Genomic DNA, 15,713 nt, shown 5'->3' with positions numbered 1-15,713 from the left:
CTCCCTCCTCCTCTCTACCATTTCCCATCTTTTCCTCCACCATTCCCTTCCCCACAGATGTCAGGCAGTACTCGCTTCAAGGGCTGAAAAAAATAGCGTCCTTTCCTTACGTCAATCATTCGCTCCTACCCCCTCCAGTATGCCATCTATCACTGTCAACTTGCCGATCTTAAGACTTAGAATTCCAGTTTAAATTATCATAGAGTTTTGAACAAAGTAGAACGGGGGACGGTATTAAACCAACGACAACTTCCCATCTTTTCGATAAAAACTTAACTATGTCTTTTAGACATGCAGTTTTCGTTGGTGGTTTTATTGGTTTTCTTCTGAAGGCAAGGCCGAAATTCTCCATTTCATATGTACCGTAATTTTAGATTCCATAATTTTCGTTTCGCTTTGTTTTGTGTTTCAGTTACCAACGATTACCCGGCGGTAAATGTATTTATAAAACACTTTATCTGCTGTTGTTTTAGTGCCATTTTACACCCTGTTCGGCTATTTGCTGCGCTGTTGGTGCTACATAGGGGTACAGTCAGGCGTAGAATATTTCACCTTTAGCCCACAACACGAGCTCCGATAATCCCGTTCTTGAAGGCACTGCAAGAACTATAAATGAACGTCAAACTTCAATTTCTATTTGGTCTACGCGCGTTTTATTGAATGTCGCTCGCACATGCCTCGCGCACTGTTACGCATCAAGCTGTATATTACCTGTGCGCCCACGCTACTGTTGCTCACGCGCGCTATGTGCCAGAAGTCGACAACGTCCCAAAAGAAAGAGGTCTGGATAGAGCAAGAGCGAACCGGTACGGTCCCTAAGTCTGTCATAACAGAAGCGACCATCCGTGCAGTCAGGATGCATCATAAATATTATGAGACGACGCCCAGTTCAGTAATCGAAAGGTTATATTTCAATGGCCAAAGCGGCGCAGCCCGCGTGACAAACGAAGATGATGATTACAATGGTTTCTGTACAGATGAAGATGAACTATATAGTCAGCGCTCACACTATTTTTCCCCCTTCGCGAAAGTGGGCAGCAGGTTAAGGGTAGGAACGCCGAATATATGGTTTCAGGCGAGAGACATGAGCGATCTCGGTGCTGCGGCGACGACGATCAGTAGCCGCGCTGGCTGGAGCGACGCGATAGTTCACGGCAGATGTCCTTTCCAGCACGGTGTATGGACCGAGATATCTATGAAGAAATTTTTCACAGAGCCCAGGGGTACGAACAGGTGTCCACAGGAGGACTTCGTCGCCTGGACGGAACGAAACAACTCGACGTTTCGCGTCAAAACGGACTTTCCTCTTGTCCTGAATGGTAGCAGTGTTGGCGCGGGCAATTTCACGGCAGCGGGCGACGCGAGCAGCGAACTCTTCTGGAAGGGACGAAGATGGAACAGAGGACGTGGATAAAAATGTGGTGTCCAGAACAAAAGTCGGTTCACGACCAAACACGAGGAAAAACGGGCTGTAGTTCGTCGTGCGTTGTATGGCAGTATTATATGCAAACGTGACGAAAGGGAGTACAGTGTCCCAGTTTTGGTGATCTGGCTGAACATACACGGATATCATGTCGGACAAAGTTCGGTGAAAACGCTCTGTAAGACCATTTGTTTGCGGATGATATGCTGATGTGTAGGCACATTATGTTATGTAGGCACATTTACCACCCTCTTGGTAACCAATGGGTTCCAGTCGTCCCTCGTTCACTTCGTCTCCAGGTTTTACAAGCCCTGCACGACGACCCGACAGCTGGCCACTTGGGTTTTCACAAGACTTACGAGCGCATCAAAACTCGGTGCTTTTGGCCTGGCCTCTCAACAAGTGTGGCGAAGTACGTCGGTTCCTGCGCGTCATGCCAACACCGAAAACGTACCACATCACTTCCCGCAGGCCCTTTACAACCTCTGCCGTGCCCGTCCGCTCCCTTTGACTTCGTGGGCATCGACTTATACGGACCCCTCCCGCTTACACCAGCCGGTCACCGCTGGATTGTTACTGCCGTGGACCACCTAACTCGCTACGCGGAGACGGCAGCTGTTCCCTCTGGTGCTACCTCGGAAGTAGCCGATTTTGTCCTGCGCGCCATTATTTTGCGCCACGGTGCCCCTCGTGTTCTCCTTAGTGACCGTGGCAAGACATTTCTTTCCCATGTTCTTGCTGAAGTCCTCCAGGCCTCTAACACCGTACATAAGACCACATCAGCATATCATCCGCAAACAAATGGTCTTACAATATTAAAAACTCAAACTCAGCGTGGTTAAGCCAGGTAACCTAACCATGCCTCGCGCAGCATCTGCTTGCAGACGCACGTGCACCCTTTCAAATTTACCAAATATTGAGCTCGAAGACGGACGATTGTCGCAATCCATGCAGAGACAAGCTATAGAACGCGCACGCGCAGTGATCTTCCGACTGGGGGTGCCTGCAGGTCATACCTCAACTAACAAATGTACTTTTGCAAGCTATTGCTCAGGCAGCGTACAAATGAACCGAAACCTCGCCGTAGTATTTACGTAAACGCAGATTGTTTTAGCATGAAAGCGTTTGTTGAACTACCGCACCAGGGGAGCGCGCGTAGACAGAGAGACAGGGCGGCGAGGTGACGCTGCACAGACGTCGTGGCACGGATGTGCACATCATAAGGTGCTTTTCACCATTACATTTTCGTAAGGAGTCCTGCGGTTTCCACAATGCTGCTGGGAATTACTGAAACACTGTATGCACGACCGATCGTATATGGATACAGAGGGTGAAATGAAACATCATGATTCCCAAGTGTGCACTTTACACAATCATATTGGCCCTGAAAGAAAGAAAGAAAGAAAGAAAGAAAGAAGAAAGAAAGAAAGAAAGAAAGAAAGAAAGAAAGAAAGAAAGAAAGAGAAAGAAAGGAAAAAAGAAAGAAAGAGAAAGAAAGAAAGGAAGAAAGAAAGAGAAAGAAAGAAAGAAAGAAAGAGAAAGAAAGAAAGAAAGAAAGAAAGAAAAGAAGAAAGAGAAGAAAGAAAGAAAGAAGAAAGAAAGAAAGAAAGAAAGAAAGAAAGAAAGAAAGAAAGAAAGAAAGAAAGAAAGAAAGAAAGAAAGAAAGAAAGGCAACACAGCGTTGTGGAGTCACAGTGTGCGCGAGATGTTAACGAGCTTACGTTAACGCATCCGATTTCACACACGTTTGGTCAAGTGAGATACCAGGCGCACGAGCGTGTTTTTTTTTGTTTTTATTTGCTTTTGTATGCAAGCTGGCATTAGAAACTGAGACGGAGCCTTGAATTTATCACCACAGCAGTGGAGAGGGCGGATGGTGCCACTTTAAGGCAAGAGTCCCATATTGAGACCTGGCATACGCACTGGAACGTCGTGACTGCCTGATTCTGTTGAGCGAAACCTCTTGCTATACGAGTGCTGACTGGGTGAGTTATAGGTTTTTTTTTTTGTTTTGATCGTTGTCTCTTACATTACTTATATCATTCTCACTTATTGTTCGGCATATTGAAGAGTTATACTTTCAATCATTTGTACGATAGAAATTAAGGAAATTGACTTTGGTTATCTAGAAGCAGGTTGATACACATTTTGTACGGAGCGATATGCAGTAAAGGATATGCAGTTTACAATAAACGAGTGAGCTCTTGACACGAAAATAACTGCTAAATGGCGAGAAATACTGATATGAGGTGGTTTCAGCGCTAGTGAACTGTCAATACTGGTATACGAGATACCAGGAGCAACATAAACGACAAAGTAGAACATGAAAGCTGTATACAGTAAACTCTCACTTGTACGAACGTCGGTTTAACGAAGAATATTTCAGAATAACGAACTTTTAGAAAATCCCCGGCGATTTTCTTATGCATTCTATGCAAAAATCTTTCAGTTGAACGAATTTCAGAGTAGTGAATTTTTCAGTTGAACGAACTTGATCCGCGGACCCAGGCTCATTTTTTAAATCAATTCAACGAAGTTTTGTGCACTGCAGCACTGGCATAGCCGATGCGAGCCGCCACTAAATCGCCCATCGATCGGCGGCGGCCGCGACATCGCGTGTGCATGCGGCGCCCGCCGAGGTAAAGCGGCCGTGGGGGTGACGAAAACGAGCCACGTGCACATCAGCTCGCCCCTTCTTTTTTTGTCTGTCTCACTCGGCATCATCGGCATTGTGCGGCCATCTCATTTCGGGAAACAACAGCGTATTTCACGCGCCGTGCGCCCTTGTAACATCAACCAGAAGAAAAAGAGTGCGACGAGGAAGTCGTAACGGCTGAGGCAGGTTCAATCCCGTAACTCTAGCCGAGGCGGTAGAGTATGTTAGAAAGTTGCGAGACTTCGTGTCTTAGCAACAAGCTGGGCCAGAGGCAGTGCACAGAAACGTAGACTCTGAAAAGTTTTGTCTCTTCTTGCGCTTTAAGGGTACCAGTCCAAATGAAAATACAGATTTCTTTTCAAAATAAATGCATTTCACACTTTTGACCTCTAATGTCTGCTGTGCCCAATGCTGTTCCAATTCTAGTGAATATTCAGTTTAGTGAACTTTCATTTAAGTGAACTATTTCCTTAGGTCCCTTGAAGTTCACTCAATTGAGAGTTCACTGTATCAGGAAAGAGAGAGCACATCACATCCTGTGACAACCAAATTGGTATTCAAGCAGTTTAATCGATCTTTTTTTTCACGCGCACGTATGCTTATTGAAGAAAGATAGCCCAGTTAAGCGAAACGATTCGCCTTGAATATTATCCGGTGGGGGTGGCGGTGATGTTGACGTACCGCAAACGGGGTTAACCTGTCAAACGCAGCCCGCAATTGTTGCGGTAAGCCACATTAAGCGAAACCGCACACTCTGAACTTCAGCTGCGATTCCACTTTGTTGAGCTTCCACAAAGACAAGCAGGAAAATATATAAAGAAGGGGAGAGGAGTGGATGAGTAGAGGGGGTAATGTATAGCGACCTGTTTCAAAAGATGTTTTATATTTCGTTTCAGGCAATATACTTACAATCGTAATGCTGAAGCTCTGTATATTGGTGCTGGCAACTGCCAGTTACGGTGAGTTTCTGGCGTGCGTAAGCATCCTTTCTCTTCATGCTAGTTTTCAAGGGACCGCCGCGGTTGTTTAGTGTTTACGGGGGTCCAGTTCTTTAGTGCTGACCCGAAAGACGCGGACTCAGTCCCTGCCGCGGCGGTCGCATTTCGATGGAGGTGATATGCTAGGGCCTGCGTACAGCACGACGTCAGTGCGCTTAAATGATCCCAGGTGGTCGAAATTATTCGAAACCCTCCACTACGACGTCTCTTATAGCCTGAGTCGCTTTGTAACGTTAAACCCCTTAAACTAAGAAACCGAGTGCGGCAGTGAGGAGAAAAATCGCCATTCTTGGGCTAAATTAGAATCAGAATCAGAACCCACTTAGCTTTGAGCACTTTGCTTTTAGAATGATCCACATCTTTTAGCATGAATACGTACCAACAAGCTCTGCTCTCTCTTATTCTATGTAATAAGCCTGTTAGCTTGTAGGCTAAAAATGGACGTTATGTCAGCGACCACTGTAACTTAGAATTTTATACAAATGTTTCGGCAAGAAATTTTAAAAAGTACATCTAATGTTTCCGATTTCTTTGCGAAAGCTTTCCGGTCATGTGTTCAAACTAACCTCCATGCAGCTTCTCGCCTTTTTTTTTTTTTTTTCATTTTTAGCACGCAACTGTTTTATGTCGGGTTCCACCAAGACCTCACTGAGGTATCTCCGTCACCGATATGACGTTGGTAAATGCGCATTACGGGATGACAAAGAAAAACTAGAAGGAAAACTTTCATTGGCGCGAGTCACCTGGGAATCTCACCCACGATCTCTCGGTCCGCACCAATAGGCGCCCGGCGCTCTACCCACTGTGTCACCGACGCACATATACCAGGCTGCACAAACGGCACAATCTAAAACACAGTTTCTTTCGCGCTGTTTTATTTGTTGCTGGGCGGTGTCGCCGTCTGTGAGCGGTGAAGTGAAGTACTGCGTCATGAATCTAACGAGCGCCGACGGGGAGCGATTCGGTGACGACGCAGTTAAGGCGCCTCGATGCCAACGAAGAAACGCTGGCCGCGCTGGTACCGCTGAGGCGCCCTAGACGCAGTTACGTTCTTTGCCTTTCGCGTCGTGTTACGGTGTGACGGTAACACAGCGCGTTGTCGTGTTACACGACGCGGTAACATGACGTTGTCGGAGTAATGCGGCTTCCACATGCACCAACGGTGCTTCACCGCCACATATTGCTTCGAGTGCGATAGCACGGACTAATAAAACTGCGGCAATGAGCGCCACAGAAAGGCAACGACGTCGGCGCGCGAATGTCACGCATTGAATGCATTCGTGAAGCGAAAGACGTGCCAGCGGCAAGTGGAACGCCTTCCCGCGTTGACGGCTTAAACTACGAGCCTCTGTCACCCGCGTTCCTGAAGCGCAGTGTGATAGTGTACGTAAGAGCACAGGCGTAGGTTGCCCTATTACTCGGGAGTGCACACATCGCCGTTTCTCTCCACAATTGACGACGCCTTGAAGGAGCGCATATCGAGTACCAGTGTTTATTATGTGCTTGTTGACGCCATCTTTTTGCGGGATTCACTATATGCTGTATCTAGGTATACGTTAACAACTTCATCTACCACAAGGGTTTAATCCTGATCATGGACGTTAGTCGTCTGGTTGGAATGTGCCACCACTAGGCGTCAACGTGGGTGCATCCACGTCAAACGGTGCCATAGCTCTCAAACACCAATAGACATTGTGCACGCTCTCATATATCGATGCGTAATAAACATTCAACTACTTCTGTAAAGACACGTTTCCCTTTCGTGTTATACCGATTCCTACGAGGGATCAGCCATGTTTATTTTACTTTTTAGGGGCGAAGCTCCTTATAGCGGCACCCGTTCGTCCCTCGTAGCGTAGTATGTAACCAGTCTTACGCTTTGACCTGCAAGGTGGTGCCGGTGGGAGATTTTTCCTGTGCGTTGTTGAACAATAAAAAATTCGCAGCGTTAGCTAAAAGCCGACTTCTTCTGTCTCTCATTCCCATTAGCAGCCATTCTTTACCTCCAAGGTAGTGCCTGGTGAGATTTCTCCTGTGCGTGATTAAACAATAAAAATTTTGTTCAAAACGCCGTTGATTGACGAAATAAACCAACAAAAGACGCCAGATGTTTTGTAAAAGCAAAACGAAAGAACGCCAGATGTTTCTAAAGCAAAACGAAAAGACGCCAGCTGCTTAACGAAAGACGCCAGATGTTTTCTCAGCAATAGTTTTCTAAACAATGAAATTCACAGCGTACATGTAAAATTAAAGTGCGCTGCAAGTCGTCATAACTCATCGAACCTTTAGTATAAACGCGCCCGATCTCACGTCGGTGATGATGTACTGGGCAGAATTCACGGAAGATTCACGGTTTACCGATGAACCTCCGCAGCTTCGCCCACTCATCATCATTCACTCCGTGGATATGCTGTGATTTTTTTTGCACTTGTAGCTCCCACTTGCTACTCGCCGTGCCTTATCAGGTGTCTTTCCACACACATCGGACCAGTTGTCTGAAAGATGATTGCCGCCGCAGATAGCTATCTATAGACTTGCCATCTTCACCTATTCCCCTCCGTAATCGCCCATTGTGGGGTAGCCAACCGGTAGTTTTTCTGGTTAATCTCATTGCCTTCTTCCTTTCTCTTTCCTTCCTCCCTTCCTTCCTTCCGTCCTTCCTTCCTTCCTTCGCCTTAGCAACCACGGCATTTTGCTTGCCCGTCCGCACAAAAAGTGTCATAATGTTCTTTACGCCACGCTTATTTGTTGCAATTCTGTGGAAAATGTCAACATGATCATGTGATAACGGCTTGTGTTTAAAAAACTGAAAACGATGGTGAGCACTATGTGTGTTTAGAAAGAGTGTTTAACGATTTAGAATAAGCCGTCCCAGATAACGTAGGGCTATCTGGGGGAAAGTAGATCACGTAAATATGAAGAGATAAGCGCGCGTGGCACTTTATAGGTGTGTTTTTTAAAAACTCAAAACGTAAGCATCTTTCTGCCTACATACAGTGTTTAGAAAAGAAGTATTTAATTATTGCGTGTTTATAAAACACTATTGTATCACAGACGGTTAATATCAATAACAATTCAACATAACATTTGCTTGCTAGACATACGTTTTCAAGAATATCTTCCTCTCATATCTTCCTGACAGTTTCAAAAGGCTCTCCTTCATCGGGAACGCCTCCAATTAGCAGGTTGTTTGACCGTGAGTACTGCTCCAGTTTTTCACCTTTCGCCTGTTCAGTTGCTCATTTCCAGCAGCGAGATTTCCGTTCCTCTTTCGCGTCGCGACTACCTATTCATGTATAACTGGCGACAACTTTCTGTGGCAGCACAGCGAAGGCTACGCAACCGAATCACGCACTTTTTTACTCCGCTTCTGTATGTAGTCCGCAAACGCTAGCTTTTGTAGAATACGTAGCATAAAAGAAAACATAAAAAGAAAAGAAATAGGTATTACGTTCAAGATTGGTTGCGTTGAAAGTAAGTATGATATTCCCGTAAAGGATTAGCGATTTTCGCTCTTTCGAGTTTTCAGGTTTTCTGGTGTCCGTTTCACGTTTTCCGTCCCCACTCAACAACGATGGCGTCGCTCGGCTGCAACAGGTGCACATCGAAGCTTGCAAGTGAGCATAAGCGCGTGTTCGTTAGGTGATCTGTGTTCATCGACCAGAATGAAACGAAGACAGCGGTGCGTTGTGAATTATTTTGCTGATTTGCCCATACTATCAACGAGAAAGAAGTGTGCAAGTGATACCACCATCGCAAGTGGGTCTCTCACCGCGATAGCTTCCTTGACAGTGACGACGGTGACCTTCAAGTCTTCAGCAAGAAGAGCCGTTTCAAAGCAAAACTGCGATTGGAAACAGTACGTAAAATAAGTGGCCCATTTCATAAAATGCGTTGCATACACGGTCGGTATTTCGGTTGCCTACTATTACTGATACAGTCGCGCCGAAGATTGCGTCTAACACCGTGTCCGTCGGCGTCTACGGCGGGAGGTGTTTTGGCGTTTTGAATGAGAGCGATTTACGGTGACAAAATCACCCGTGCACAGCTTTGCCTCGGCAACAGACGCGTTCGTGTCTATTATGCGGCTGACAGCGTGATTTTCAATTTGCAAAAAAAGCATTCTTGACCACGGGAGTAAGGAACGCGTTTCACCCGTTTGTATAATCACACACGTGAGACGCCCGCTCCTGACCGGTCGTGGCCAAGATATCTGCTGCCTTTCGATGCCTTCGCGTCCCCTGACAAAATGACGTGAGCGTCTCCAGAAAGTTACAGCGTCTCCAAATGTAGGAAAACGACGATGTCGACCCTGTGTGCACCGAAATTCAGAAAATAGCTTGTTACCTTTGCCTAAGATTTCCGATGGCGCAGTTACTGCTGGGCCGTGGCTTTCTTTTTTCTTTGAAAAGTAAAACCGGCCGCTTTAATAAAGCTGATTCCTGCGTTCCTTCGCAATGCAAAATATTTTTTCGCTTTCCCAAAAAAGAAAGGTAAACAATACTAAATGGTGCTCGCTTTGCACGTGGACTTAAACCGCTAGCACATTAGCGTTATATAATTTGATTTGCAGAACAGCTCAGCAACGATTCCAGGTAATTGTGCTTCATGCTTAAGTATATCAAGTCATGTGGTAGATTTCGACTACATCTGTGACTAAACTATCTGCATAAATTCCCAAATAACATCATGAGCCATGAATACTCGTGTGGAAACGCACATGTTTTATGCGCTCGCGAAACCAAAACCGAAATCGCCCGCGAACGGACTACTTGGCGTAGTAACACATGTGCAGAAGCTCCGCCCACGTAGCTTTAGCTGTGCTGCCACAGAAAGTTGTCGCCAGGTATAGTGATTTCATTATTTATCAGAGCACATAGACATTGCTATAGGTTTCCCTGCGATACCCAACTCTTCTCTTCAAACAGCGAAGTTCAGCCCGCGTTTCGCGTTTGAAATCCTCGAATTTTTTACCCAGATCCCTCCCGATTGCCATGAAAAATTATCTACGGGCACTCCCGTCTGACACATTGCGTGGCGCGGTAATAATAGGAGTTGAACAGGTAATAACGAATCTCATCTGTACAATCAGGTTCTATAGTCAGGTCTATAAAAAAGATCAGTCAGGTTCTATAAGTGAGGTTCTATGAAAAAATTGCTAGTTGTAGAGAGAGGTTTATTATGACAGAAAAGCTGAGAGGTCGGCCTGAATCAATTTTCTGACCTGCTACTCAGCGGTAGGAAAGGGGAGGGGTCGAAAATATGTTGTCACAAACGCATGCCAAGAATCACATACACTCTTCCGAGCACATGAATGATCTTCGCATTTACTATTTTTTATAAGCTTTGTCGCAGTGCCTCCAGTGCATGACAATATGTTGACGTAGGAAACTGTCTCAGCGGACGTATAATCCAGAGATTACGGAGTAACAGAAGGTATTTAACAAGGATAACGCATTGCGAAGCATCTGTTCAGAGAGAGAGAGATAAAGGTAAAGGAAAGACAGGGAAGTTAGGCAGAGGATGTGTCCAGTTGGCAGTTGGCTAGGGAATGGAAAAGAGATACGCAGGAATGAAAGAGAAGGAAAAAGAAATAGATGAAGAGGAAGAGCAGGAGGTTAATCAGACATTAGCATACGGTTTGCTAACCTGCAATGGGGTGGGGTAGCAGAGGAAGCCCTTCCTGTGTGGGTTCTTTTTCTTTTTTTTTGTCCTGTATATTTTCCTTTTCTCTCTTTCTACCTCTCTACAGAAGGAGACTCTATGAACATACACCAAAGTCATAGGGCACATTAAAGCTGATGTGAACGCAAAACATCAATGAGACGATTGTGGGATGACCCCGATTATCGCCAAGAGCGCCCTTACAGACGTGACTCTGGTCATACTTTCCGGCTTCTATTCCGGTTAAGAAGGGAACAGGAAACACTACTACATAGATTGCGGCTGGGTGTTGCATATACGCGAAGACACCTTTGTAAGATTGGGCAGGAGCAAAACCCTAACTGCAGTGTGTGTCACACGTCAGAGACTATACTCGGGGACAACTTTCTGTGGCAATGAAGGGAAAGCTACAGCGGCACAATTCAGGTATCCTACTGCTAATGAATGTAGTCCCACAATTGCGTTCGTATTTTCTGCGTGAAAGATATAAAATACTCCTTCATTTACTACATGCAGCTTTTTGAGACTGAACGCCGCACACACAAGCGAGATATTTGTACTTCTTTTACTTTATACGCTGCCACTTTGCGTTTCTGCGTGCTTGAAAAAGTCGCACCTTTTACCCGTACCTTAGACGCTAAGCAGCGTTTGCGTCGAAATGCAACGCTAGCCATCACTTGCCACGGCGTTACGAGACGCGAGCCAAACCGGACTACTTCGCGTAGCAGTACATGTGCAGACGCTCCGCCCCCGTAGCTTTCCCTTCATTGCCACAGAAAGTTGTCCCCGAGTATAGTCACCACATCCTGTGCGTGTGCCCGCTGTTTACTAACACAGGCCCTGGACCGCTTCCAGTTTCCTGCGCTGGCGTAGGCTAGCAGCATTGGCGGGGAACAAAAGCCTTGGCGAGTAGCCCGTAGAGTTTCAACACTTTTCTCCCTTGTGTCTAGCAAAATATTTGAATTAAATATTCTTCTAAGCTACACACAACACTAAAAGAGTTAGTATTTAACTATAAGCGCGTTTCTTTTATGTGAAACTGGAAAAATAGTATTCCCTTACTCTGACAACTCTTTAAAAAACGCTTTACGCTTCGGTGTTGCAGAATAATAAATGAGGTGACCGGAAGTTTCTTGGGGTACACCACGTGCTCCTTCTATCGCAATCTTGAAACCGAAAGACAGTCACTTAAGTGCGTGATAGATTGTCTGGACTCCCTACCCTTTTTGGAGGAGAAGCTTTTGAGTTCTTACCCCCGTATTCAGAAACGCTCCTCGACTTGCACTTGACTTGCAACTGCCTTGGGCAGCGCGTTCGAAACGCGTTTGTGCTGCCTTGGCACAGCCTAAAGGCAGCGCGTTCGAAACGAGTTGAAGGCGGTGGCAAGTCAAGTTCAAGTGAAGGAGCGTTTCTGAATACGGGGGTTAGTAACAGCCAGACCACGTCCAATGGAGTTTTTTTCTGACAGGCTGAGATGCTCCTTCTTTAGAGCATGTGCGGTACAAAGATTTTCGCGCGTGTCCTGTCCCCGCGCAGGAGAGAGTGAACAGTGACTCATTGTGTCATACCATAGTCACCTATCATCATACCTCCCTCTGTTTCCATTTTCCCCTTACCCCCGTGAGAAGTAGCAGGCTAGAAACCCGCTTTCCAGGCCGACCTCTCCTCCTTCTTGTCATTAAGCATCTTCTTCTCCTCTTGCAATTTAATTGCACTCCTATGTCTATATTACGCCTTCCAGAGCTCCTGGGTTCCATAAGTCCAATGTATGACAATCTTCAACAAAAACTGCAATGAATAGCACCAGGCAGAACGTTCTCTGTAGTCGGCACCTTGCAATACAGTAATGCTTTTGAGGTCTATGTGCTGACGATATTCTTATCTGTTGTGTAACCCCTAACAGTGTCGCCGGCTGGCATCAGTGATGCGAACACTTTCGTGGACAACGTCTTCAAGGATAATCTGCCACCACTCGTGAGGGGGTCGCCGCGGCTTTTCCCCTACGCGACCATCGGAGACTTCATCTTCACGGTATAGTCACTGCAAGTTCCTATTCTTACTATTAAATGGTGTTGCATTATCGACATTCAAATTAATATGTACTAAACTTGCAAGTCTTACGAAGAAAGAAGACATGAGGTCGTTCCTAAAAGTGTCGTTGTTGAATAGTTGATCGCTTCCTCCTTGTTATTCTTTTCTAATTCTCCGAATTGGCCTGTGAATTTCTCTTATACAAACAGTATATACGTGTTAAGGGTATATTGTGGAGTGGTATGTTGTGCACATTCGGTATTTGAGCTTCATTTTAACGCTCCGTTTTTGCTGAAGTAATTGATCAGAAGCCAATTGTTTATCGTTGAATAGTCGGCTTCAAGGCTAGCGTGGGATCTGAAACCGAACAAATGCCCAACGTGTACGAAATTCCGCCCTTGACACAGGAAACACATCACGCGTTTGATGTAAACCAGCGGCGAAGATCATGACTGAGGACTATGTACGGAATATAATGGAAGTATTTGCGCTATTTGGTCTATTTGATATGGCTCACCTGCCACGTTAGCATTGATGACGATGCTGACAAATATTCATGAAAAGGCAAAAGGAACAAAAATGTCAAATAAGAGAAAGGAACACCTTCGAATGTTCCTTCATGTCGATGAACTCTGAGCCATTCACAAATCGATATTTTCAATTTTTTAGGTCTCTTATGCATTTTCAATTTTTTAGGTCTCTTATGCAAGTGAGAAAATTTTTCTTTTCATGGTGACAGAGAAGCAAGGAAAGGCGAAGGAGGGGAGGGTTGCTTCATATTTCGCGCCTTCGCGACATGAATTAATTATGAAGTATTAGAATCACCTACATTTGAAATTCAGCTTTATACTGTGTTTCGCTTGAGGGCAAAGAAATCACATCATTTATGATGTCTCTGAAGTAAGCTTGTTCCACGACAGGTGCCCAAGAACCGGATCACCAACCGTGACTTGACGGTGAACGTGACAAGTGGCGAGATCCGAGGCCTGGACACTGCCCTGCAGCGGAAGGGAGACTGTCAGGCGCCCTTCTTCCATAACGGACGGACCGTCGTCTCTTGCAACATTGCCATACAGGGACTCAACATTACGTTCACTTCGATGGTACGTTGATTGGCTATCGCGCAGTGCAATGACTGCGTCTCTGAAAAGCTTTTTCTGATCAATTTAGCATTGAGAATCGCATTTACGATAGAGTCTCGCCTCAATGGATGTTTGATTACCCAACGTTGACGGGGCACAATCGAAAAACACATCCATACCAGGGCACATTTTCTCGAAATTGCCAAGTGCTGAATGAAACCTTCAGCAGAACTAAGCGGCTTTTTAACATTATTGGTCCGCCCCGTCGAATCTTGAAATGACATCAGGTTTTTTGGTTGTAAACTTGGGTTGGAAGCTACGTATCATGCATTCGAGTGGGTCCTGCGGAGACACGTTTAGGAAACTTCAGTTAATAAATTTTTTCGGATTGATACTTGCGGATTGAAAATGAGCTATAATGCTATTTAGTCAACCAACTTCCCTGAGACGCTCATGGATCGAGCTGCAATGAGTATTCGATGCATACAGCTAAGCACCAGATCCCCGTACGATGGGTTTTACACCTAAATACATTTTAACACTAGAAATTTACTTCACACCTTGGCGTAAACGTAGTCACATGAGATTCTTGCACATGCTCTGTCTTTTTTCGGTTTTACAACGTTTGACTTCGGCTCACGTCCGATTTTGGCCGCAGCCCAGCTGTCGTCGTCGTACAGCCTCCTTCTGACCAATGACCTGAGCGGAAGGCAACTAAACGAAGACTGAACGTCACTACTCGTGAATGAACACTGCGAAATAAGTGACAGAGTGTGTCAGATAGTCCAATTGTCTAATGAATATACTCATATATCGCATATCACAAACTATGATGACACTGCAGATTGAGCAAGCTAACCCCATTGGTTAATGTTCAACGCAGGTAAAAGGAGATTCCTTGGTCGCCACTTGGAAGACCATCTGGGTGAAAGTAGACGTGACGGACAGCAATATTCAGTTCGAAGCCATAACTCCCATTGGTCCGGGCATCGGGATTCTCCGGGCATTCCACATCGATGACATTACGCTGGACGTCACGTACGACAGCAACCTCAGCCTCAACGAAGGTCGCCGCGAGAAGTTCAAGGAAGAAATTGCGGCTAAAGTCAAGAAAGAGCTGCGGCGCATTTTCTTCGAATACAAGTCGCTTCTGCCCCGTGCTGTAGAGATGTACAGGAACCCTACCCCCTACTAAGTCCAATCTTTGAGATTGTTGCAATGGTCAAAGTGACCATTGCAACAATCTCAATCTCAAGTGACCTTGTTTCGCGAAGTGATGCCGCGAAACAAGGTCTTTCTTCAGCGGATAGGCATGCTTTGTTCTCCTATGCGAAACGCTCAGTTTTCCTTGCGCAAACACTTCTACTATCGCCTGTGCCACTGTACAGTTTATTCAAGGAAATCAAGGTCAGCGAATGGCTTATGCGAGAATTGTAGCACCGGAATTGCAACATTGCAGTGGTGTTAGAAGAAGCAAAAAAAAGACGCTGAGTTTATACGTTCCTGAAATAAAGAAACTACTCATTGAAATGCTCATGGTCTGTGGCTATTATGTGTGTTTGTCTTAAGCAGCGCGCTAGTCATGCGCCTCAGTCGGTGTGCTTTGTGGCGCAGCCACTTCGTGTTCTCGGATCAGTGTGACACTGTCTAAAAGCACCAAGCTTTGACGCACACCATTCTCCAAAAAATACTTGAACTTGTTCGCAAATAGAAGAGTCAGCAGTTACATATATATGGTTGCTGTAGGGTTCTACTGAGGCGTTGGAATGAGAGCGCAAAAGTAATATTTGAAGGCAACAAGCTTTTCACGTCGGTTGAAGAGCGCTTCTTAACACGCATACGCTCACACATATGAGGAG

At 45.6% G+C, this 15,713-nt stretch overlaps 1 protein-coding gene across 1 annotated transcript; it reads left to right on the top strand.

Annotated features, from left to right (window-relative positions):
* The first annotated feature begins 3,335 nt into the window (after nucleotides 1-3,335).
* LOC119387587 (uncharacterized) lies at nucleotides 3,336-15,384 on the top strand. Its single transcript, XM_037655022.2, has 6 exons — nucleotides 3,336-3,408; nucleotides 4,976-5,038; nucleotides 8,220-8,273; nucleotides 12,645-12,772; nucleotides 13,693-13,875; nucleotides 14,738-15,384. The coding sequence occupies exons 2-6, from the start codon at nucleotides 4,996-4,998 to the stop codon at nucleotides 15,047-15,049; spliced, it is 720 nt and encodes a 239-aa protein (XP_037510950.1). The 5' UTR covers nucleotides 3,336-3,408; nucleotides 4,976-4,995; the 3' UTR covers nucleotides 15,050-15,384.
* Nucleotides 15,385-15,713: the final 329 nt, after the last annotated feature.

The sequence above is a fragment of the Rhipicephalus sanguineus genome, chromosome 3 (genome assembly GCF_013339695.2).
Source record: "Rhipicephalus sanguineus isolate Rsan-2018 chromosome 3, BIME_Rsan_1.4, whole genome shotgun sequence".
Lineage (NCBI taxonomy): Eukaryota > Metazoa > Arthropoda > Arachnida > Ixodida > Ixodidae > Rhipicephalus > Rhipicephalus sanguineus.
The sequence above is the reverse complement of the archived record's forward strand: the minus strand, read 5'-3'. Positions and strand labels throughout refer to the sequence as shown.

Coding starts and splice junctions, on each gene's coding strand:
- LOC119387587 (XM_037655022.2), top strand. CDS start 4,996: ATGCTGAAGCTCTGTATATTGGTGCTGGCAACTGCCAGTTACG. Junction 8,274..12,644: donor AATTAGCAGGTTGTTTGACC/GTGAGTACTGCT, acceptor AACCCCTAACAG/TGTCGCCGGCTGGCATCAGT. Junction 13,876..14,737: donor ACATTACGTTCACTTCGATG/GTACGTTGATTG, acceptor TGTTCAACGCAG/GTAAAAGGAGATTCCTTGGT.